Below are 23,160 nucleotides of genomic sequence, written 5' to 3' on the forward strand. Positions count from 1 at the left end.
TCTAGGTCTTTGTTCTCTCCCAAAGAGGTATCTATCACCACTTTCACCACATCACAGCATTGTGCAATTCAGTGTTCATGTACTGATAAAATCATTTCTTGCCTCTTTTTCAACTATATCAGGAATTTTCCATTAGAATCACAACAGGATTTTCATTATGTCATCAAAAGTTAACATTTAGACAAATTTCTACAGAGTTATCCCCAAAGAATATATTCCTGAAATCAGAAGTTAGTTCATCGAATTCCTGGGGTAAAATGAAGCATGTAGGTAAAGAAATCTAGCTGGTACCTCTAAATTACATGTTATAAGATCTCCTGTTTCCAACTAATTCTTCTTCAGAGTATGTAAATAACATTAAGTGACCCCAACTTTAATCCCAAACTCCATCATAAATACCAGTCTGCTCCCCAAACACAACTACTTCTTTACTTCTGGGCTGAATGCCTTCATGTAGGCCTTTGACAGACCCAAAAGTTATGTACTTTTCATTGCTTTTTTATGGTATTATTGTAAATGTACTGTACATAGCAGGTACTCAACAAGTAAGTGAATTAGAAGGAAAGGACCATTTTTGTAAGAATCTCCCTTCAGAGAAAAAAAAAGAAGAAGAGGAAAAGCATTAAATGGTGACTATTCCTAACAAAGGTACCACTGACCCAGCACTGTACCTTCAGCTCTTGTTTGGGCTCTACGTTCTTTATCGTGGTATAATACACATGGTGGCCATATTGGTAAGCCACCAGGTTCTGCTCCAGGTGGTTCTGGGCTGGACGTACAAACATCATCCAGTTACACAGGGTCTCATCAGATAATTCAAACCACAGGTCTTCATGCAAATCTCGGTCTTTTCTGTCCCCTTTATCAAGAGAAACCTGCAACCAAAGAGAAAGTAAAAAGCCACACCAAAACAAAAACAAAAACAAAACAAAATAAAACAAAAACAAACCTAACTTTTGATATGATATACATTAATGTAATAATATACGAAACACCACTCCTGAAATTAACCGTATATCCTGATTCTTCCTTTTGCATCTAGAAAGATCCGGGAATTGTGTCTTGCCAGGTGTAAAAGGAAAAGGCCACTTTTTGAAGACTCACTTGGAGCAGAATCACTTGGCAAAATGTTAACAATCTGGCAAAGAATCACCTGGCAAAATGTTAACACCAGTTAACAATCTCAGCATATAGATTCAGCTGATCTTCATCATTAATTAATACATCAAAAAATACTATACATAAGCCAGGAAATGCAAGCAAAATACTCTCTTGTTCCTTACAAGTTGCTTACTTCAGAGATTCAACTGCATTCATTAATAAGGAGTAGCCTAGTGATACATATTTCTCTTTCCAAAGTAATATTCCTTCTTGAAGATCTTGAGCGTTCACTAAGGAAAACCTCCCATGACAGCAAATGACTTCTCAAAAAACACACCCCAAAGACTCTCCCTTCCCGCTGCCCTTTCTTGGTTCTCCAAGAAGTACATAGCACAAGGGCTGCTAACGCACCAAATGGAAAAAAGACACATCGGTATAAATATATTTTACAATACAGGAAACTATTCTTTAGCAAAAGACTCAATAGGACAGATCTGTTTCAAAAATTAACAAGGGGTTTTCCTGAAAACCTTTTTGGTACTTGGCAGATTACATGAGTCTACGTCAAGTTAATTTGAAGAAGGAAAGAAAAAGTTGTCGAAGTTCCTATTATGGACTGAATTGTGCCCTCACCAAATTCATATGTTAAAGTCCTAACCCCTCAGTATGTGACCACATTTGGAGGTGAGGCTTTTAAAGCATGAACTAAGCTAAAAGAGGTGATTAAGTCATTAGTGTGGGTCCCAACCCAATCTGACTGGTGTCTGTAAGGGCCTACTTAGCCAGAGCAAGCCATTTTGTTGTTTATGCAGTAAACTTAGATTGAACCTGCCCCTTCCCCCCAAGAGGAAAGCGCTTAGAAACAGAATTGGTGAAATATGGCCAAATAGCCCCAATAACGGAGCACAGATACCAGGACATGTCAGGCTGGGCAAAATAACGGAGCCCAGATACAAGGACATGTCCGGCCAGGTGGAAACGTCCAATCAGTGAAAGCACACGTATTACCTCCCTACCCACCAAGGACATGTTCGGCCAGGTGGAGACATCCAATCAGGAAAGCACCTCCCTAACCACCCAAAAATTGTGGGCCTTGCCTCTTGGGTGCCAATTCTGACCAGAGTGATAGGCTAGTTCAAATAACTACTATAGGGTGAATTGTAATTCAACTGGCCACCTGTGTGTGGCCAGGCTCAACCACATGGCCTTTGCTCTATAAAAGTTAGTCTGTGAGGCTGGGAGGGGTCGCCTCTTTGCAAGAGACGGCCCTGGCCGGTCAGTTTGATTCTTGATGCTTGGCGCGAAATAAAGCCCTGCTTAACTTTCGCTTTGTATCAGTCTTGTCCTTTTGTCTACAGACCCTTTCAGTGTCCTTACAAGAAAAAGAGATCAGGACACAGGGAGAGACACCAGGGACATCTACACACACAGAGTAAAGGCATGAGGACACAGAGAGGAGACTGTGGACAAGCTGAGGAGAGAAGCCTCAGGGGAAACCAACCCTGCTGACACCTAGATGTTGGCCTTCCAGCCTCCGGCGCTGTGAGAAAATAAATTTCTGTTCTTTAAGCTCTCCCAGTCTATGGTATTTATTACAGCAGCTCTAGCAGACTAACACAGCCCCTAAGAACAACACCTCTCAGAATGACTCACAGAATGCCTTAGGAGACAGAGACTGCAACCTCCAACTTATTGGCGAGAGAGAGAATGTTTCCATTCAAAACAAATTAAACAGAAAAAACAAAAATAAAAAATAGAACAAAGCAGAGAAAGAAAAATACTAGCAAATAATGGTTATAGAATTGAATTAAGAGAACCCATAGGAAAACACATGCTCTCTTAAAAGTTATTAAGAACAAGAGTGAACTATATAATAAAGCATAAATTACCTTCAGATGAATGTAACAGTCTTTCAGCTCAGACTCCCTGACGAGGGGACCCTCCACAGGGCCAAACTGGGTGCGCTTGGGGATGCGCCTTTTGGAGAACACTCCTCCGAGGAACCTGTCAATGTAGAGGACCAGGGGGAGGCTCGCTCTGGCTCTGGTGAGCACAGGCCGGTTAGGGATGGGATGCAAGGGGCCATGCTTCGGACACACTGAGGAATGTGCATTATTACACTCCTCACACCCTGCAAAAGAAAGAAAATCTTAAAGTCAAATTTCTCAGCGTCACTTGATCTCGGGGACAAAGTTCTAACCTGAAAAATCCCCAAACTCCAAAATTCAATTAACTCCTACAATTATACTACTCATTCAGTTGTAATTATGCTAGGTTTCATTAGACCAATAAAATCCTGTCCTGTGAGGTGCTTGAGTGGCTCAGTCAGTTAAGCGTCTGCCTTCAGCTCAGGCCCTGATTCCAGGGTCCTGAGATCAAGTCCCGCATCAGGGTCCTTGCTCACTGGGGAGCCTGCTTCTCCCTCTCCCTCTGTCTGCTGCTCTCCCTGTCAAACAAATAAATAAAATCTTTATTTAAAGAAAAGGGTGGGGGGCGCCTGGGTAGCTCAGTGGGTTAAGCCTCTGCCTTCAGCTCAGGTCATGATCTCAGGGTCCTGGGATTGAGCCCCACATCGGGCTCTCTGCTCAGCAGGGAGCCTACTTTTGCCTCTCTGCCTACTTGTGATCTCTCTCTCTGTCAAATAAATAAATAAAATCTTAAAAAAAAAAAAAAGGGATGCGTGGGTGGCTCAGTTGGTTAAGTGTCTGCCTTCAGCTCAGGTCAAGATCCCAAGGTCCTGGGATTGAGTCCTGCATGAGGCTCCTTGCACAGCAAGGAGCCTGCTTCTCCCTCTGCCTCTGCCTGCCAGTCTGACTGCTTGTGCTCGCTCTCTCTCTCTCTCTCCGACAAATAAATAAATAAAATCTTAAAAAAAAAAAAAAATCCTGTCCTGCTCCTCTAAAATCAGGCAGAATTAGCTTGTGCCTGCCAAAAATAATACACAGGCAGTGACTTATTTCTCTGCTGGAGATTAAGTCAAATAGTAGCTCAGTAAATTTACAAATCAATTATAACAGATCTGAAAAGAAAAAAGAAAAAAGAAGAGCTTATTAGGATAAATGCTGCAAAATCTGATAAGACAGAGAGTTGAATTTTAGAGTATGTAAATTATATCTCAGTAAAGCTATTTTTAAAAAACCCTGACAATACCATTTAATCAGTTTCTTCAAAGAGAGTCACTGAAGCTCATTGTTTAGGCATGTCTAACTCAAAGAGAAAAAGCACTGTACAGTTTGAAACTTCAATGCATATCGTGTGAAGGTTATCCTAAAATAAACGAATTTAGCATTCTATCCTTCATTGTCTTGAGTGACATACTTAGCCTAGCCCAGACAGGGCTCATTTTCAGCTCCTTCTCAAAGCAATCACTGAGCACTAAGAATCCACACTTACTCCCTCTTTCCCAGGGGCACCCATCTGTAAATTAACCACCAGAACTAGATGGAAATGGCCACAAAACAGAGAGAAGTGCCTGGACCCCAGAGGCATCATACTCATGACCTTTCACACACTTAATTAGCCAACTGTATTTTACCCAGCTGGGTGATGACCTGGCTTAGGAAATAGGTACTTCCAATTTCTACAACTCTCCAATAATGTAAAGATAAAGTCACTATATGGGTATTTGACTAAGGAGTTGCCTTGAAAACTCGTGAATTCAAGGAAAAAATAAAACGAGGAAGTTCTCTATTAGATACAGAGGTGAGCGCTGACCCCATGCAAAGAGGCTTCACCATCACCACACAGAAGGTCCCTGGAGATCTGGGGAAACTGCGTCAGTAATTCAAATAAATGAGATAAGAACTTTGCCATATAAGCATGAAAATGGGTGGAAAGAAGCAATAATTTGGCAGGTGGAAGCAGGAACCCTCCCACCCTCTCCCCAAGCAGCAGTACAGAGAGGCAGTAAGTGTTGTGGCTAATCAGGGGCACAAGGGAGCTAGACCACCTGCGTTTGAACCCTGATTCTCACAACAACTGAGCACTACCAACCCCATCCTAAGACTCTGGAAAGCCTTAAACAATGTAGAAAATGTAAAGCACAGGTGCATGGAACATAATAGGCCTGTTTAAAAGGTTACTATGGAGAGGTGAGGCAGCAGAGCCAACTTGTTAAAGCTGAAACAGCAGAACATTCCAGAGATATTCGAGAACATTCCAGGAATATCTGAGGACCAGACAAATTTACTACACTGGCTCAGGACTGGTGTCAGAGACAGGATCCATGCCTGAGCCACCACTCACCCCTGTTGTGAGTGTGTGTGAAGCAAAGCAGGCAGCTCAGCCTCTTCCGACCCTCGGTTCATTCATCAGTCAAATCAGAACCCTCCAGAAAGCTTCGGTGCCTCCCTCCCAGGCTGTTGTGAGGACCGAGCAAGATGGTGTGTGCAGAACAAGGAGCACCGCGTGTCTGCACACAGGAAGCCCCCAGCCAATGCTGACCGTGTTCCCGTGCTCACACACCCCCCCAGGAACAGCTCATACTTACATAAGTCATGCGGGTCGAAGGGCCTCGGGGGATCTGGTTCCCAATCATCCAGGTCCGTGTCTTCACCATCTTCCTCCTCATCTTCCTCCGTATCTTCATCCTCATCCTCGTCTTCTTCCTCTTTGGCCTCCAGTCTGCCCATAGGGTTCTGCAGAGTTGCCAAAGGGTCTGAACCATCCACACCCTCAATGGAAGGTAACACCTGGTTATGTACCGGTAATGAGGCCTGGACAAACAGTAACCATAAAGTTAGCACACGTTTGCTTTCAGTTAATTGAGTGTGCACACACACACACACACACGCACACACACACACACATGCACACACGCCCCAAGGTTGGAAGATAGTCTTCATATCAGCTCCCTTCAAGACCTTGAAGAAGACATTATTTTCATCTCTAGACTGTAACGGATCTGCCTTCATTTTTGCCCCACCTCTGGGAAAGCTGATAGGAAAGCCTGGGTGCTCCCTTCTTTGGTGTGTGCCCTGTCTTCCCAGAGGCTTCTAAAACCTTTCCACACCCTCTCGGTGCATGTGTGGTATTGTGTCTAATCTGAACCTAATTTTAAGTCGGGAGGGGGTCCCTCCTGCCTTTTCAGGGTAACCACGACACCGTGTACGTAATGATCTGATCTATCTTTAACCACTTCACTTTTAAAACTAAACACATGGTACAACACCCAGCTGGTAAAATTTAGTGGTTAACAGCCTCCTTTTACACACTTCAGAGAAGCTGAAGTTTTTAAGTAAGTGAAAGAGATGTTTATTTGTTTCAGGCTAAAATTAGTCTTTTAGGAATAAGAGAAGGTGTGGGGCATGTATTGGGTTACTACTACCTTACCAAATATACTAGCAAAAAAATAAATGGCACCTTAAAAAGTTCCCTGCCCGAATAAGTGTCTTGGGGTTCCATGGGACCCCAGATTCAATTATTTAATCTTATTTCTCCTGCCCAATTAGCACCATAAATCATACTCAAGCCATGTCCCTTTCCTATTCAATGAATAAAGCAAGTTTTTTAAATGCCTACTCCATTTTTCTTTATCTTCCCCTATGTTGTTGTCCTCTCCTAGAATGTTCTTCCCTTTCCAATCTTCCAAACCCGGTGGTGGTCCAGTTTCTCCACGAACCATCCCTGACCACTCCAGGTCTCCCCAACGCTCCTCTGCTCTGACCCCTGTAGCATCTGGAGTCCGGAATCCCGATCCACAACATCATTCAGCCTCTGCTCCAACATTTCATCACCTCACCGCACAGCCTGAATCATTTGGGATGGTTCAGGGACAGTTCTGCGGGGCCAAGGTCTCCCCGTGTGCATCAATGGGCAGGACCTGCACCTGCCCCCTCTAGGGAGACAGAATCCGTGAAGACACGAAGGTCTTCAAATAGTTCAAGACCAAAACCCCTAATTCACTCAATCATGTTCACGTGGCCCAATTTCCCGATCCCTCATCATCCTGTTGTCTTCATTCATTCCTTAATGGATTCCATATTTCTTGATGAATATGGCTTCAGATTACATTAGCATTTACGACAGCCATTGTTCTACTGCTGACCCAGTTTGAACTGGCAAATCACTAAAATCCCTGAGTCCTTTTTCCTCTCACACTGTGCTATTAAGCCATCTTACTCCTCCTCATGACTTAAATAGCTGATATTTTACTTAAATGTGTGCGTGTGTGGCAGGGGGGAGTTTTGCATTTATCACCAGTGTATTTCATTTTATCACTTTTTCTGTTCTTCCAATCTGCCAAGATCTTTTAGCATCTTGATTCCGACATATCACGTATTAGCTGGCCCTCATAGCTTTGTATCTATTGCCAATCACCATCTAGATTTCAATTAGTATGGATTTTCCTGTGAGCCCTTCTTGCCTCTCCAATTGCACCTCAGGGAAGTAGACCATGGGTTTTGGAGACACAAACTTGGATCAAAATCCTGGCCCCACCACTTGGGTAGGGGCGGGGGGAAACCTCAGTTTCTGAAGCTCTGAACCTCAGTTTCCTTTATCTGCAAAATGGACACAGCAATGCATACAGTATCAGCTACTCTGAAGAATAAGTGATACAGGACGTACGTGAGGCCAGTAGTAGAGTGTCTGGCATTTAGGAAGTGTGTAACGTTAGTAAGAATCGATGATTATTATCATAAGTCCTTGAAGGACCAAGATATCACATATGTCCTCCACAACCTTACAAGATGGCTGAGCATGTCGCAGGGATTCAATGGAGATTCATTCTAGAAATACATTTGGCCCTTTAGGAAATGACATCAATCCTTTCAGGCGTGTAAGGAACTCTACTACATTCACAGAAAATTCTTTTTCAGTTGTGCTTCTGAGAGCTTCTTAAACTCCATGAAGAAAAAGCATTGTGTGTGTTCACAGAATCCCACCCACCCAGCGGCTGAAGACCCCTGCCAGGCATCGGAAACACTCGGGCTCGGGGAGCGGCTAGAACCAGTTACCTCGAAACAGCGTGCACGTGTTTAAAACACACATCCATTTCACCCAGGAGCCAGACTTCTATGTGACACTCCATCTCTGGCTCGGGGCCTTTTAGAGGCTTTATATACGAGGACACAGTTCTGGGAGATGCTTCAACATCAATAAAAACAGAAAGAGCAGGAGACTTCTGGCAATGAAACCGCGGGTGCCGTCGCACCCCCCCGCCCCTGAACTCCCACCTGATCCTGCCGTCAAGCTATCCTGCTGTCTCAGAGCACCATCCCATTCTCACCCCTCAATTCTAAGCCACTTAAATTTCAGGCCAGCGTTGGTGATGAATGTCACCACACCGTAAACAAACTAAAGCATATATATCCACCTGGACTCCACACACATTTGTTATCGCTCTGCAGAGCCGACCAGAAAGAAGGAATTCAGGAATCCAGAGTCATCCCAGGGAAGCTGTGATGTATTTTTTTTTTCCCCAACAGATGCTGCTAGAAACACTGCAGTTAGACAGGGTTACCGCTGGCTTCTTGCCACTGCTGAGAAAGCTGACATGAAAACACTACCAACAACCTCCCCCCGACACCCCCCGGCTGGAACTCTCCTAAAAGGCTGTCGCAAAGACAAGGCTTGAACACTTCAGCACTGTGTTCAAGAACGGATGCCGAAACACAGGTTGCATGTAGACCAGAGTCACGTGAGCTGCGGTTAGAAGGGACAAAGGGGCTCATGATAATCACGACTAGGTCGCCGCTGTGTATTTCGAGGTAGCTTGGATCTTATTAACGCACAGTAGGTATGCCTCGTGAATTTGTTTAATGAATAATTCCAATTCAACGGACATTTCTGGAGAGCAAGGCCTGTATTTAAATTTCTTTGAGGGGCGCCTGGGTGGCTCAGTGGGTTAAGCCGCTGCCTTCAGCTCGGGTCATGATCTCGGAGTCCTGGGATCGAGTCCCGCATCGGGCTCTCTGCTCAGCGGGGAGCCTGCTTCCTCCTCTCTCTCTGCCTGCCTCTCTGCCTGCTTGTGATCTCTCTGTGAAATAAATAAATAAAATCTTTAAAAAAAAATAAAAAATAAAAAATAAATAAATTTCTTTGAGGCCAGGCAAGATTACCACACCGCTCCTAAGTGACAGAGATTAATTCAAATTCTGACTCTGCCCTGCCTTTTCCTCTACGTCACAACTGCCCCTGTGGAGTTAAGTCTGTTATGGTGGAGGAGGGCACAGGGAGGAGTAAACTTCACACACGCCTTGAATACCAGAGCAACAAGGTGACTACACCTGCCCCTGAGGCACCAGCCCTGCGGGAAGGAGGTGAGCTGTGTGTGCCAATTTCACTTAGAGGAAGGGAAGAAGCAACAAGAACCTTAATCCTGTGCACTTTGTCATGCACAATAAAACACGGTAAAAGGGAGAACAAATTTGTTAAACTTACGGCATACTTTCTCCTTCCCACTTAATATCACTCTCTGTAATTATTTCTGAAATTACATAATGCATTTCAGGATACAATTTATCTGAGAAGTGGAATATGAAACTACATTGGACAGCAGCAAACACAACAGAATGCTTCTGGATTCCTACTGAGACCAATTACCAGTGTAGCATATTTCCTTCTCAGTGTGTGGGGAGTCACACATGTTCACTTTCACAAACAAAGGGGAGACTGTGCTTCTAGGTCTAGAGACTGCCAGTACCTTTCTTAAGGACAAGGGAATGCATATATGAAAAAGGCTTCAAGTGAATTTTGCTACCACTGTAAACAACTGAAGATAGGAAACTTTTAGCTAAGGGGGGGAAGGGAGGGGCAAGGAGAGAGTGGCCAGGGGTGGGGGGGGTGGTACCCATCAATTGTGTTGAACTCTCACGCTAACTTTCTATCCAGAATTTTTCCAGGTCACAGAATAAACTGACAATCTCGGAGGTATTTATTGCAGCCAGAAATAAAAACCGTGCTGGTTGAAAGGAAACAGCAGTACGGCAAGGTATGAAGCCAATAGTTACACTGCCTTGTAATGCCAGGGTTCACAGAGCTATCTGACTACAAAATGTGAAACGAGCAGATTGTTTCTGGAGATTAAAGAAGATGAAGGGCTCTTTGAGGTGCCAGTGGCAGCAAAAGTTCTAATTAAAACCATGCCTTAGGGGCACCTGGGTGGCTCAGTGGGTTAAGCCGCTGCCTTCGGCTCAGGTCATGATCTCAGGGTCCTGGGATTGAGTCCCACATCGGGCTCTCTGCTCAGCGGGGAGCCTGCTTCCTCCTCTCTCTCTGCCTGCCTCTGCCTGCTTGTGATCTCTGTCTGTCAAATAAATAAATAAATAAATAAATAAATAAATAAATAAACAAACAAACCAACCATGCCTTAATATTAAAACAACAAAATGCCTATCAGATTGGCAAAGTTTTAAAAGAATGCAAATACTTAGTGTGGCAAAGGTGAGTGGAAGCAGGTATTCTCATGTACTGTTGGTAGGAATGTAAATTTTTCCAGCATCTGAAAAGCCATTTAGAAAGTCTTATCAAAATAACTTTCCCATTTACAATAACAAATTTCAAACATGTGTCAACCCCAGAGACCAGCACCGATAAATTTCACGCACCGCTCAGCTTCGACAATTATCAACTCTTGGCTAACCTTATGTCAACTATTCTCCCACCCACTTCCCCCCTCACTAGATTGTTTTGAAACAAACCTCTGAACTATATTTTCATCCGTAAATGGCTTAGTAGACATCTTGAAAGGAAAAGAACTTACATATTTTATGTATTACCATATCTAAAAAAACAGTCATTCCTTAATATCATCAAATATCTAGTAGATGTTAGAATTTCCCCCAACTGTCTCATACTGCTGTTTTTAACAGTTAGTTTGTTGAAATCAGGACCTAAACAAGGTTCACATACTGCATCTGATATGTCTGTGAAGTCTCCTTGAATCTGTAAATTCCCATTCCCCTTCTTTTCCTTCACAATTTACATGTGGAAGAAATAAGCCATTTGTCGTACAGACCTTCCCACAGTCAGACTTTGCTGATTGCATCCTCGTGGGTCTCTTAGTTGTTCCATTCTATCTACTGGGCTTCCTGCAAGCTGGAAGTGGAATCTGGACACTCAATCGGACTCAGGTTCAGTTTTTTGGGAGGAATACTTCATATGTGGTAAAAATGCAAGAGGAGGTCCACAACACCAGGAGGTCCACAACACCAGGAGGCCTATAATGAATGGCTCTCTCCTTAGTGATATTAACAACGTCCCAAAGGTTGGGCTGATCCATCTATTATAAAGTGCCTCATCAGCTTTTTCCTGATGGTTTTAGGCTGTGGTTGATGATCATTGCCTAGATCCCCATTTCATTAGGAAATGAAAAATGGCGATTTTCCAAGCCAGTCATCTCCTCTTTATTTATTAGTTGGAATGCTTCTATAAAGAAATTTCCCTCATCAAGTAATTGTTTACCTGAGTAACACTCAGAGAGAAAGGCTGGATTCCTGCCCATCACTTACCAATTTTTTTAATAATGTGGCGGTACCTCAGCATCCTCAAAGATTGACGGAGTTATTTCTCTTAATATTAGTATAAATTTATGAATTTTAAATATATTTAATGCATTTCTATATATTGTAGATATTTTTCTGTTTTTACAGGTCAAATGCCTCATTTTGGCCCTTTCAAGCCAGATCATGAGTTCTTTCCATAGGACCCCAGAAATTTCCACCAACTTCCTTGCATTCTGATAAGACATGACCTTTCAGGCACATCTTGCACACTTCCTGCCCCAGAATTAGAATCTGCCATTTCCCTAAGCAGCCCTGATCTCTTTTACGGGAAAACTGTGTTAGAGACCATACTGGCTCACTGCTACTGGATTGATGACTCTGGCTAAACACTTTTAGAAGCCCAAACTAGAAAATATATGTTTTAAGAGAAAATATATTATCAGTTCATGCTAACATTCTAATTCAGTTTTAAGATTCTAGATTTTTATTTAACTTGTTTGATTTTTACACTTGTTTTTGTACATGTGGGGGGGGGGTTAAGATTTTATTTATTTGACAGAGAGAGAGAGAGACAGCTGGAGAGGGAACACAAGCCGGGGGAAGTGGGAGAGGGAGAAGCAGGCTTCCTGCTGAGCGGGGAGCCAGATGCGGGGCTAGATCCCAGAACCCCAGGATCATAACCAGAGCGGAAGGCAGACACTTAACGACTGAGCCACCCAGGCGCCCTGATTTTTACATTTGTATCTTTTTTCACTTTCATAAAAAATCTTGGTTCTTAATAATTTTAAATATGAATACCTCTAGTCTCCATCATTTCTTCTTGGGGATTTATTCTAAAGAAATAAGCTGATACGACATCTATGGCAATATTCTATATAGTAGCAGGAAAAAAAAAACAAAGTAACATACATGTAAAACAATAAACAGAATATAAACAATAGTAAGCTCTTAGAATACAAGACAGTCAATGATGATAATATAGCTTTTCAGGATGCCATTAAAAGAAAAAAATCAGGGGCACCTGGGTGGCTCAGTGGGTTAAGCCGCTGCCTTCGGCTCAGGTCATGATCTCAGGGTCCTGGGATCGAGTCCCACATCGGGCTCTCTGCTCAGCAAGAAGCCTGCTTCCCTCTCTCTCTCTCTGCCTGCCTCTCCGTCTACTTGTGATCTCTCTCTGTCAAATAAATAAATAAAATCTTTAAAAAAAAAAAAAAAAGAAAAAAAGAAAAAAATCAATCAGATGAAAGCTACCTTTGTTTTGTTTGTTTTTGTTTTAAATGAGATATAATTGACATATTATATAATGATTTGATATTTGGAAGCTACTCTAAGAGAAAAAAATCAAAAAAAGAAAAGAAAAGAAATCTAATACTCTGGCTGAAAACGCAATGGCCTACTGAATAAATATGCAAAACCCTAAACGAAGTATTAGCACATCAAATCCAAATTCAGACACATATGAAAAGGATCAAGCAGCTCTTATTCCAGTGCATGGCTGGCTTAATTTATAAATATCAATGACTATAATTCACCATATTAACAGAAAAGGTGAAAAAAGCTCAACAGATTCTGAAAAAACATTTGACAAAAATCAAATGCATGAATAATAATCAATATCATTAATAATCAACAGTCATTAAAAAGTAGACATGGGGGGCGCTTGGGTGGCTCAGTGGGTTAAGCCTCTGCCTTCGGCTCAGGTCATGATCCCAGGTCCTGGGTTCGAGCCCCACATCGGGCTTTCTGCTCAGCGGGGAGCCTGCTTCCTCCTCTCTCTCTGCCTGCCTCTCTGCCTACTTGTGATTTCTCTCTGTCAAATAAATAAATAAAAAATCTTTAAAAAAAAAAAAAAAAGTAGGGCGCCTGGGTGGTTCAGTGGGTTAAGCCGCTGCCTTCGGCTCAGGTCATGATCTCGGAGTCCTGGGATCGAGTCCCGCATCGGGCTCTCTGCTCAGCAGGGAGCCTGCTTCCTCCTGTCTCTCTGCCTGCCTCTCTGCCTGCTTGTGATCTCTGTCAAATAAATAAATAAAATCTTTAAAAAAAAAAAAAAGTAGACATGGGGGGCACCTGGGTGGCTCAGTGGTTTAAAGCCTCTGCCTTCGGCTCAGGTCATGATCCCAGGGTCCTGGGATCGAGCCCCACATCCGGCTCTCTGCTAGGCAGGGAGCCTGCTTCTCTTCCTCTCTCTCTGTCTCCCTCTCTGCCTACTTGTGATCTCTCTCTCTGTCAAATAAATAACTAAAATCTTAAAAAAAAAAAAAAAAAGTAGACATGGAGCGCCTGGGTGGCTCAGTGGGTTAAAGCTTCTGCCTTTGGCTCAAGTCATGATCCCAGGGTCCTGGGATGGAGAGCTGCACTGGATCTCTGCTCAGCAGGTAGCCTGCTTCACCCTCTCTCTGCCTGCCTCTCTGCCTACTTATGATCTCTGTCAAATAAACAAATAAAGTCTTTAAAAAAAAAAGTAGAAATAAAGAGAACTTTCTTCAGCTGATTAAGGATATTCTTTTTATAAAAATCCTATATTGCACATCATTCTTAATAGTGAAAATCCTTGGGGCGCCTAAGTGGCTCAATGAGTTAAGCCTCTGCCTTCGGCTCAGGTCATGATCTCAGGGTCCTGGGATTGAGTCCCGTATCACATGGGGCTCTCTGCTCAGCGGGGAGCCTGCTTCCTCCTCTCTCTCGCCTGCTTCTCTGCCTACTTGTGATCTCTGTCTGTCAAATAAATAAATAAAATCTTTAAAAAAAAAGTGAAAATCCTCTGAGAGCAGGAAGGAAAAAAAAGAAACCTACTAGCACCACTTCTGTCCAACAATATATTAGAGATCCCAGCCATGAGACAAAAGAGGGAACAAAAAAGATTTAAAATTAAAAGATATAAGGTTTAGGAAGGATTGAAAACAAAGAATATTGTCAGTATTCACAGACAACATGACTAATTATCAAGAAAATCCAGGGGTGCCTGGGTGGCTCAGTGGGTTAAGCGTCTGCCTTTGGCTCAGATCATGATCCCAGGGTCCACAGGGAGCCTGCTTCCTCCTCTCTCTCTGCCTGTCTCTCTGCCTACTTGTGATATCTGTCTGTCAAATAAATAAAGAAAATCTTAAAAAAAAGAAATAAAGAGAACTTTCTTCAGCTGATTAAGAGTATTCTTTTTATAAAAATCCTATATTGCACATCTTTCTTAATAGTGAAAATCCTCAAAAAAAAAAAAAAAAGTGAAAATCCTCTAAGAGCAGGAAGGGGAAAAAAAGGAACCTACTAGCACCACTTCTGTCCAACAATGTATTAGAGATCCCAGCCATGAGACAAAAGAGGGAACTAAAAAGACGTAAAATTAAAAGATATAAGGTTTGGGAAGGATTGAAAACAAAGAAAATTGTCAGTATTCACAGACAACATGACTAATTATCAAGAAAATACAAAATAAAAGTTAGAATATGAAAATTTTTAAAAAGTATACCGTTTATAATACCATCAAAACACACCAAATATCTAGGAATAAATCTATTGAAAGATGTTGTAAGACTCTATCTGAAGACAATTTTTTAACTTTTATTTTAAATTTATGGATATATCATGTTCACAGAATGGAGGTCTCAAAATTATAAACAGTTCTTCACAAACTGACTCATATATACAATGAAATTCCCATGGAAATCCTGTAGGACATTTGTGGAAACTTCCAGGTTGATTCTAACATATTTATGGAAAGCAATGGGCCAAGAAACTCTCAGAGAACAAAGTGGAGAAAGGATCACAGTCTTGAATGTATATTGTGGTACATTCATAAAACTGAATACTAGATTTCAGTAACACAAGGAAACAAAACCCCACAGCTACACCCAACAACGGGAAGGGGTCTCCCCTAGCCAGCATCATGCTGAACAAGAGAAGCCACAAAGAAAGAAAATGGTACATATTTCCATTTATAGACAGTTCAAAACCATGGAAAATTAATCTATGATGTTAGCAAGCAGGAGAGCAGTTCTCTTTGAGGAGAAAGGAAGAAGAGATTGGGGAGAAGCATGAGGTTGGCTTTCAGGAACTGGGAATGATGTATTCTTTACTGCATGCTCACTTGGGGATACATCATTGCACTATATGCTTACAATCTTTTGCACTTTCCTGTATGTATAAGTTAATTAAAAAGTGAAAAACACAGTAAGAAATATGGTGAACATAAAGGAAACTACATAAATAACATGAAAAAGAATACCTATAAAAATGACTGTTGGGGGGACGCCTGGGTGCCTCAGTTAGTTAAGTGCCTGCTTTCGGTTCAGGTTATGATCCCACCGTTCCGGGATCAAGTTCTGCATCTGGCTCCTTGCTCAGCCGGAAACCTGCTTCTCCCTCTTCCTGCCTCTCCCCCTGCTTGTTCTCTCTTTCTCTCTCTCTCTCTGACAAATAAATTAATAAAATATTTAAATAAAGAAAGAAAAATAAAATCTTTTAAAAAATGATTATAGGGGTACCTGTGTGGCTCCGTCTGTTAAGCATCTGCCCTAGGCCCAGGTCATGATCCCAGCGTTCTGGGATGGAGCCCCTCATCAGGCTCGGGCCTCAGAGGGGAGTCTCCTCGAGATGCTCTCTCTCCCTCTCCCTTTGCCCCTCACCCTGCTCGTGCATTTGCCAGCACTCGCTCTCTCTCTCTTTCTTTCTCTCATTCTCTCTCTAAAACAAATGAATCTTGGGGCGCCTGGGTGGTTCAGTGGGTTAAGCCGCTGCCTTCGGCTCAGGTCATGATCTCGGAGTCCTGGGATCGAGCCCCGCATCGGGCTCTCTGCTCTCTCGGGGAGCCTGCTTCCTCCTCTCTCTCTGCCTGCCTCTCTGCCTGCTTGTGATATCTCTGTCAAAAAAAAAAAAAAAAAAAAAAAAAAAAAAACAAATGAATCTTAAAAAAAAAGACATGATTATCGAGAACAGGTTAGGTATGGAATGCCAAGAGTCAATATACTTGGAACTGATGTTCCTGAAAAGTGAACATACCAAATGAAACTGAAAAGATTTTCAAAGGTCTGATAGATGAAAACTTTGCTGAAATAAAGTCTTAACCTATACGTTTGAAGGACACATACTGTCCTAGGAAATTCTGATTCATATGCAGGCAAAGTCATTAGACTTAGATGAAAAACTTCAACGATAAAGAAAGTACCAAGCAGGCGCTAAGGTAGAAAAGGAATGAGGAAAATAAATTAGACTCAAGATTTCTACAAATTAAATGACAGCAGAGAATGGAGCAAAACTCTAAACAACTGTGGTTACTGAACAGGACATGAATTTATTAGTCACAATAATAATGCAGCTAACAACAGAACAGCGAAGAGGACGGTGGGAGGAACTGTCGGGTGCTGATGCCCTTGTCATTGCAGCAGGAGCCAAGGACAACACAGGACCCATCTCAAGTGCAGTTTAGAGGATATGATGACTCCGACCTCCTTCACTTTCACCTCAATTTCTCTTTCTTCTACTCAAGTAAATTTCAAAGTATTTAGATTAATAACAGCATTTGGAGCACAATGCCATTTCCCCATGCTTATCTTTAGTTCTATGTCTGGAATAATAGTTACCAGCTATTAACTTAATGAGGATATTTCTGGGCAGAATTTGTTTGTTTGGGATCTATTTTATGTACTTTTTTTTCTGTATTCCTTCAACTTTTTATGAAAAAAAAAATTATTACTCCAAAAATGAGTTAATGAACTAATCATCTATGAAAGACAGACAAAGGGATTTCCTTTTATTTTTTCTTGCCAAATTATCAAAACTAATTAAACCCATCCATCGCTTGGTGATAGAATCAGTAAGTATTCACAGAAATGTACATGATTTGCTTTTTCAAGCATATACCTAATGATTACAAAATTATTAAAATAAAGAACATTCCTATAGACTGTCTCTCCCCAAAATTTACATTTTGAAAGCTAATCCCCAAAGCTGAAACTAATATAACACCATATGTTAACTATACAGAGAACTAAAATAAAATTAAAATTAAAATAAAGAAATCCTCGGGGCACTTGGGTGACTCAGTTGGTTAAGGGTTTGCTTTGGCTCAGGTCACGATCCCAGGACGGGGGGATCCAGCCTCCAGTCAGGCTCCCTGCTCAGTGGACAGTCTGCATCTCCTTCTTCTCGCAGTTCCTTCTCTCTCTTTCTCTCTCTCCCAAATAAATAAATGAAGTCTTTAAAGAAAGAAAAGAAAGAAAAAAAAAAAGAAAGCAAGCTAATCCTCAGTGTGACAGTATTACGTGGGGCCTCTGAGAGGCGATTAGGTATTGAAGATGGAGCCCTCATGAACAGGATTAGCATCCTTACAAAAACCCAGACTCCAAGGCTGCCTCAGTCTGGAGAGCATGTGACTCTTGATCTTGGAGTTGTAAGTTGAAGCCCCATGTAGGGTGTGGAGCCTACTTAAAACTAGAAAAAAAAAAAAATTAATCTTTAAAAAAGGAAAAAAAGAAGCCCACAGAGCTCACTCACCCCTTCAGTCATATGAGACCTGAGCAAGAAGCCTGCTGACTGTGATCCAGGAAGTAAGCCCTCACCAGAATCTGTCAGCCCCTTGATCTTGGATGCCCCCCACCCCTCCAGAACTGGGAGAAATAAATTTCTATTGTTCATAAGCCATCCAGTGTATTGTATTCTATTACAGCAGCCTAAACAGATTAAGACAAATGCTCATTCAAGTTCACAGACGCCACAAGATTGCAGATTACTATCAATCAGGAATAAATTCAACCATAACTTATATGACAAAGACTCCTCAGAATTCTCTCTAGATTTCATAAATAATATTAACAGAACTACTGTCCGCTTTTCACATTTTAAAATGGAAGTATCTGAATCATCTACCAAAAAAGATTTAAAGGCACAAAGTGCTTGCTAATGGGAATTTTCTTGATAATCACTCATGACGCTCAGCGGCACAGCTAAATAGCAGCCCTACTGGCCAGGAGGGAAATCAAACCTATTTGGATCCATATTCCCTTTATAGTAAGACCAGGGGCATCTAGCTTCTATGTCTTATCACTTTCACAACCCAGATGAAAACAAGGAAGAAATCCCTCCAAGTCAAATAGGATATATTAGAAATATGGATAAAAGGAAAGAAGCGTTTTAAAAGAAAACCAAAAAGGAGGCACCTGGGTGGCTCAGTCGGGTAAGCCTCCAACTCTTGATTTCGGCTCAGGTCATGATCTCAGGGTCATATAAGATCAAGTCCCATGTCAGGCTCCACGCGGAGTCCACTGGAGATTCTCTCTCTCTTCCTCTGCCCGCCTCCCCCCACCTCCATAGATCGCTCGCACTCTCCCTAAATCAATAAATAAAATCTTCTAAAAATTTTTTAAAATAAAACTAAGAAAAATCTCAATTTTTCAAGAAGCTAAAATGAGGGGGTGCCTGGGTGGCTCAGTCGTTAATCGTCTGCCTTTGGCTCAGGTCATGATCCCAGGGTCCTGAGATCGAGCCCCACATTGGGCTTCCTGCTCAGTGGGAAGCCTGCCTCTCCCTCTCCCCACTCGCCCTGCATGTGTTCCCTCTCTTGCTGTGTCTCTCTCTGTCAAATAAATAAATAAAATCTTAAAAAAAAAAAAAAAAAGCTAAAATGAGGAAGATTGCTATCAAATTTGTATGTCATTTAAGCAGAAATTTTTTCCTCAATATTTAAAATAGACAAACTACCCAAATGTTTCCAAATTTCCAAAAAGAGACACTTATAACTTCAGGATTATTCTTTAGAATTTGAACCAATATCCTATTAATCTACTTGTTTTTTAAATTTCCATGACAAATCATTTTTTTATTACCAGACTATTTCAGTATGTACTGACTGTAACGCGTTAGTGTTGTTTTGCTTTGTTTTCATTAAAGGAAGTAAAGACCATTCTTAATACATAAGAAGTAGACAACCAGAGGACGCAGAGTGCAGAGGGTTGGGGTGGGTTGGAGGGAGGCGGTGCATTCCAGGGAATGGAAAACAATAAAAAGGCAAAAAAGCGACTCATTACCTGCTGAGCTGTAGCATCCTGTTGGACATAAGCTACCTGCCCTGGGTCTGTAAACAGAGTCTAGACAAAAGAAACAACAACAGGAAAAAAACCTATCAATAAATCTTTAGACAGTTTGCCTACACAGGAAAAATTATCCCACTGCTAAGCACCAATTCTTGGCAGACTTAATTTCCATATAGCTAGAAATAATCCCTCATTAATAAAGAAGATAAATACAGTAATCTTACTTTTAGCTAAAACCTTTCATTCAGATGGTTCCAAAGAGATTATATAAGTTAACCATCTCAACTGGCTAACATACTTGACAATTTTACCCTTAAGCAAAATCTCTCGAGGTTGAATGTCACAGCTAATTAAAAAAGGTATGTCACAAAAATGTAAGACATGGCATGAACAAGGGCGCATACATTCACACATCACACTGTGTACCACAGGAGTAGACTTGGGATTAAGTGAAAATGGATGGAGACATACAGACACACAGAAGACTAACATATACACAAGGATAGCTTTCAAATATATATAAATGCGTGCTCATTACCAAAAAAGTAGAAGGGAAATAAACTGAATTTAATGTTCCATAGATTCATTCCTGCATAAAGTCAGTAAAATCATAATTTTTAAAAGGTCTTATTGAAACACATAACTTGGGTCATGATACAGCAGAATTAACTAGAGAAGGAAAATCTTCGAAATCATTTTAGTCAAGATACCAAAGAAAATCACCAATCCAAACAAATATTCTGCCCAAGCCTTTAGCAAACCCAGAGGAATAAGAACTATGGTTCAGTTCTGATTCCAGAGGTACATCTAGGAATTTCAGCCAGTTGTATGATTTCTTAGACTTGCTATTTAAAAATTATTAAAAGTCAAAAGAGCATGTGACTCTTGATCTTGGGGTTGCGAGTTTGAGCCCCACATTGGGCACAAATTACTAAAATAAAATAAATTTTAAAATTATCAAAAATCAGACATTCAGTAACACAATAATAAGTTGCCTACAGGACATTCTTTACATAAACTATCCGAACTTGTTTTAATATAGTCAGGGGATTAAAACTAAGTAGAGACATCCTAAAAGTACCATCTGACTACTTGGTGACTTTCATTTATATAGATTTAGAAGTTTTCAGTTAAGTGGGCCCCATTTCTTCTTGGGAGTGATTTGAGCCCCTTGATTAAATACTGCATGAGGGCAAATTTTTATTACCAAGATTCCACTACAAAAGTATGGAACTTGTTTGCTTTTTTTTTTTTTTAAGTATATTTAAAAATGCTCTCTACATTCTAAAGTGCTAACATGCAAACTAACATTTACATATTTATTTGTGTCATGCATTTGGAAACTAACATGCCAAGTCACTAAGAAAAAAATAAAAGAAAGCAGTTCTAACTGCACAGCTTTTACCTTTGCTTCTATTATAGTCCTACAAATCAGTCAATTATTAATAAGGAACAGTTAATAAGCCAAGAGGACTTTTTGCTTACACCTTTCACTGAAATAATCTGTATGTTTTTATTGATCCATCTGTGATTAAGCTATACAGAACTAAATGCCATTTCTGACTTGGTTCTTGATACTTCAGAAAAGTAACAAGTTGGTAAGCTAGTCCACGGTTGTTGGGACAAGAACTCAGAGGAGGCTAGCGCTCTAACCTCCTACTATATTTAATTTAAATAAAGCGTATCTTCCTCTGCCAAGTTAGTTATAAGCTCCTGAAAAGCACAGATTGTATCTGAATCATATCTTGCATCACCAGCACCTAGCCCAGGGAGGACAGAAAATAAACATAAGTCAGTGGGGAGTTAACCAATTAACAAACAAACTAGAAACAGTAACCCTTCACATGCCTGTGCGGCTTCCACAGGATGGATGTACACCAGTGTGTGCTCAGGCCCGTCCACTGAAGTGTAGGAGGCACCATCTGCCGTGTACACCACCTGCTGGGGCGGACGAACCTGGTCATCGGTGTAGACGATCTGAGCCACAGTTCCAGCGTCAGGAACAAAGTGCACCTGGGGCAGAAAGCAGCAAGAGTGTCCTTGAAGAACAAAACCAAACTCACAAAGATACCTGGCTGACCAAGCACAGTCCACAATTGTATCTCTAAAATATTCCCAATGAAAGGAGAATGAGAACTGATACACCCTAGTCATCTACACTGTTAGCGACTTGGGGACAGGATCCAAGGAAGGAATCCTTGTCACTGATTTGCTAGTTAATATCAGGCAACTGATATAAATTCTTCTTGGCCCCAAATGTCCAATGCAGACATCTCTTTTGGGGAATCATGAGGGGGCAGTGACCTGATCCTGGAAATGTGACTGAAGATTCCTGGTTGACCACATTACCAAAATACGAAATACAAATTATTCTGCAATGTAAAACAATGTCAACTCAAAAGCCAACTGCCCTCAACACATGATTAACATTCTGCTTTATAATTAATAGTGTCTTTCTTCAGACATATTAAAACAAGGTCACTTTCTTTCCTACGTGTTTTTTTCACACTCCAAGGCTATACTGGAGGCATGGCAGTAAGCGTATGCTGAGTCAATGAATGTTACAGAACTCTTCCTTGCCAGCAAGATAAAGACACAGAAAATTCTAGTCTAGTACTTTTAAAGGGTTTTGGAAAACTATTTCAGTTGTCACCAGGGTAAATAATTTTCTACCTACCAAGAACGAAAGCAGAAACTGAATTCTATAAAATGCTTTCTGGATAGTCAGCTTAGGAGGTTTGACTTCTTGAAGGCTAGAGCTTGGCACATAGCCTGATACCTGATATTGAAGGTATGGAAGCAGATGGCCAAAGCACACATTTGGGAGAGAAATAATTTATGTGCTGATATCAACGTTAGTTGGAATCTTTACTCTTACGCTATCCTGGCTTTGGACCTAACTTTTTTTATTTCAGTTTTTTCCAACGGGGAGCAGTAGGTTCCAAAGATGATATGAGGAAATTTAATCCCCAGAAAGAACCCTGGAGACCAAATACAATCAAACAGAAATAAAACAAACTTCCACTTTTAAACTAAGTATATTGTCCAACTTCTACACAAATTTGATTTGTCCATGAAGATACAGTTTGTATATTGCAAGAATTGGACTTCTAACAATTGGCACAGCTTGAAGTGCTGCAAGATAACTTTTTGGCTTTAGATTTGTGCATTAACATTGAAACTTGGTCTCCATCGCACAGTATCTTGCTAAATCAGAGTTCCTGGCTAGGAAAAGAAACAACTGGGAAGAGGGAGAGCAATGAGGGGTGTTGAGCTCTGCTGTTTACTATCCGATTACCTACAAAATGGTGACCCTGTTTTTTGAATGGACTACATTTTCGCTCATAAAATACACCAAAATACGTAGCTACATGAAGGTTGTCTTCAACATGGTTTCTAGGAGAATCAGAACAGCATTCTCAGTATCCTGCTGGAAGCATCACTAGAACATTTTTTTTTAAGTATTCATACTCAGACTTTAACTCATCCCAGAAAACTAATTTTATTTATTGCAATATTTGCCATATTACTTAAATAAATGTGTATATTTAAGTGCTTAGTGTTAACATCCTGATTTTCATAATAATACTAAG

General features: G+C 41.1%; 1 protein-coding gene across 4 annotated transcripts in view; it reads right to left on the reverse strand.

Annotated features, from left to right (window-relative positions):
* PRDM10 (PR/SET domain 10) overlaps positions 1-23,160 on the reverse strand; it is a 99,409-nt gene that overhangs the window by 40,987 nt on the left and 35,262 nt on the right. For 2 of the 4 annotated variants that reach the window (XM_047692346.1, XM_047692347.1), the window contains 5 exons: positions 21,416-21,580; positions 19,562-19,621; positions 5,591-5,816; positions 2,991-3,232; positions 672-875 (listed from right to left, as the gene is read on the reverse strand). In XM_047692346.1, the coding sequence (XP_047548302.1) occupies positions 672-875; positions 2,991-3,232; positions 5,591-5,816; positions 19,562-19,621; positions 21,416-21,580 (897 nt within the window). The remainder of the gene's footprint in view (positions 1-671; positions 876-2,990; positions 3,233-5,590; positions 5,817-19,561; positions 19,622-21,415; positions 21,581-23,160) is intronic. The other 2 variants (XM_047692348.1, XM_047692349.1) reach the window with 2 other exon arrangements.

This window comes from Lutra lutra, chromosome 10, assembly GCF_902655055.1.
Source record: "Lutra lutra chromosome 10, mLutLut1.2, whole genome shotgun sequence".
NCBI lineage: Eukaryota > Metazoa > Chordata > Mammalia > Carnivora > Mustelidae > Lutra > Lutra lutra.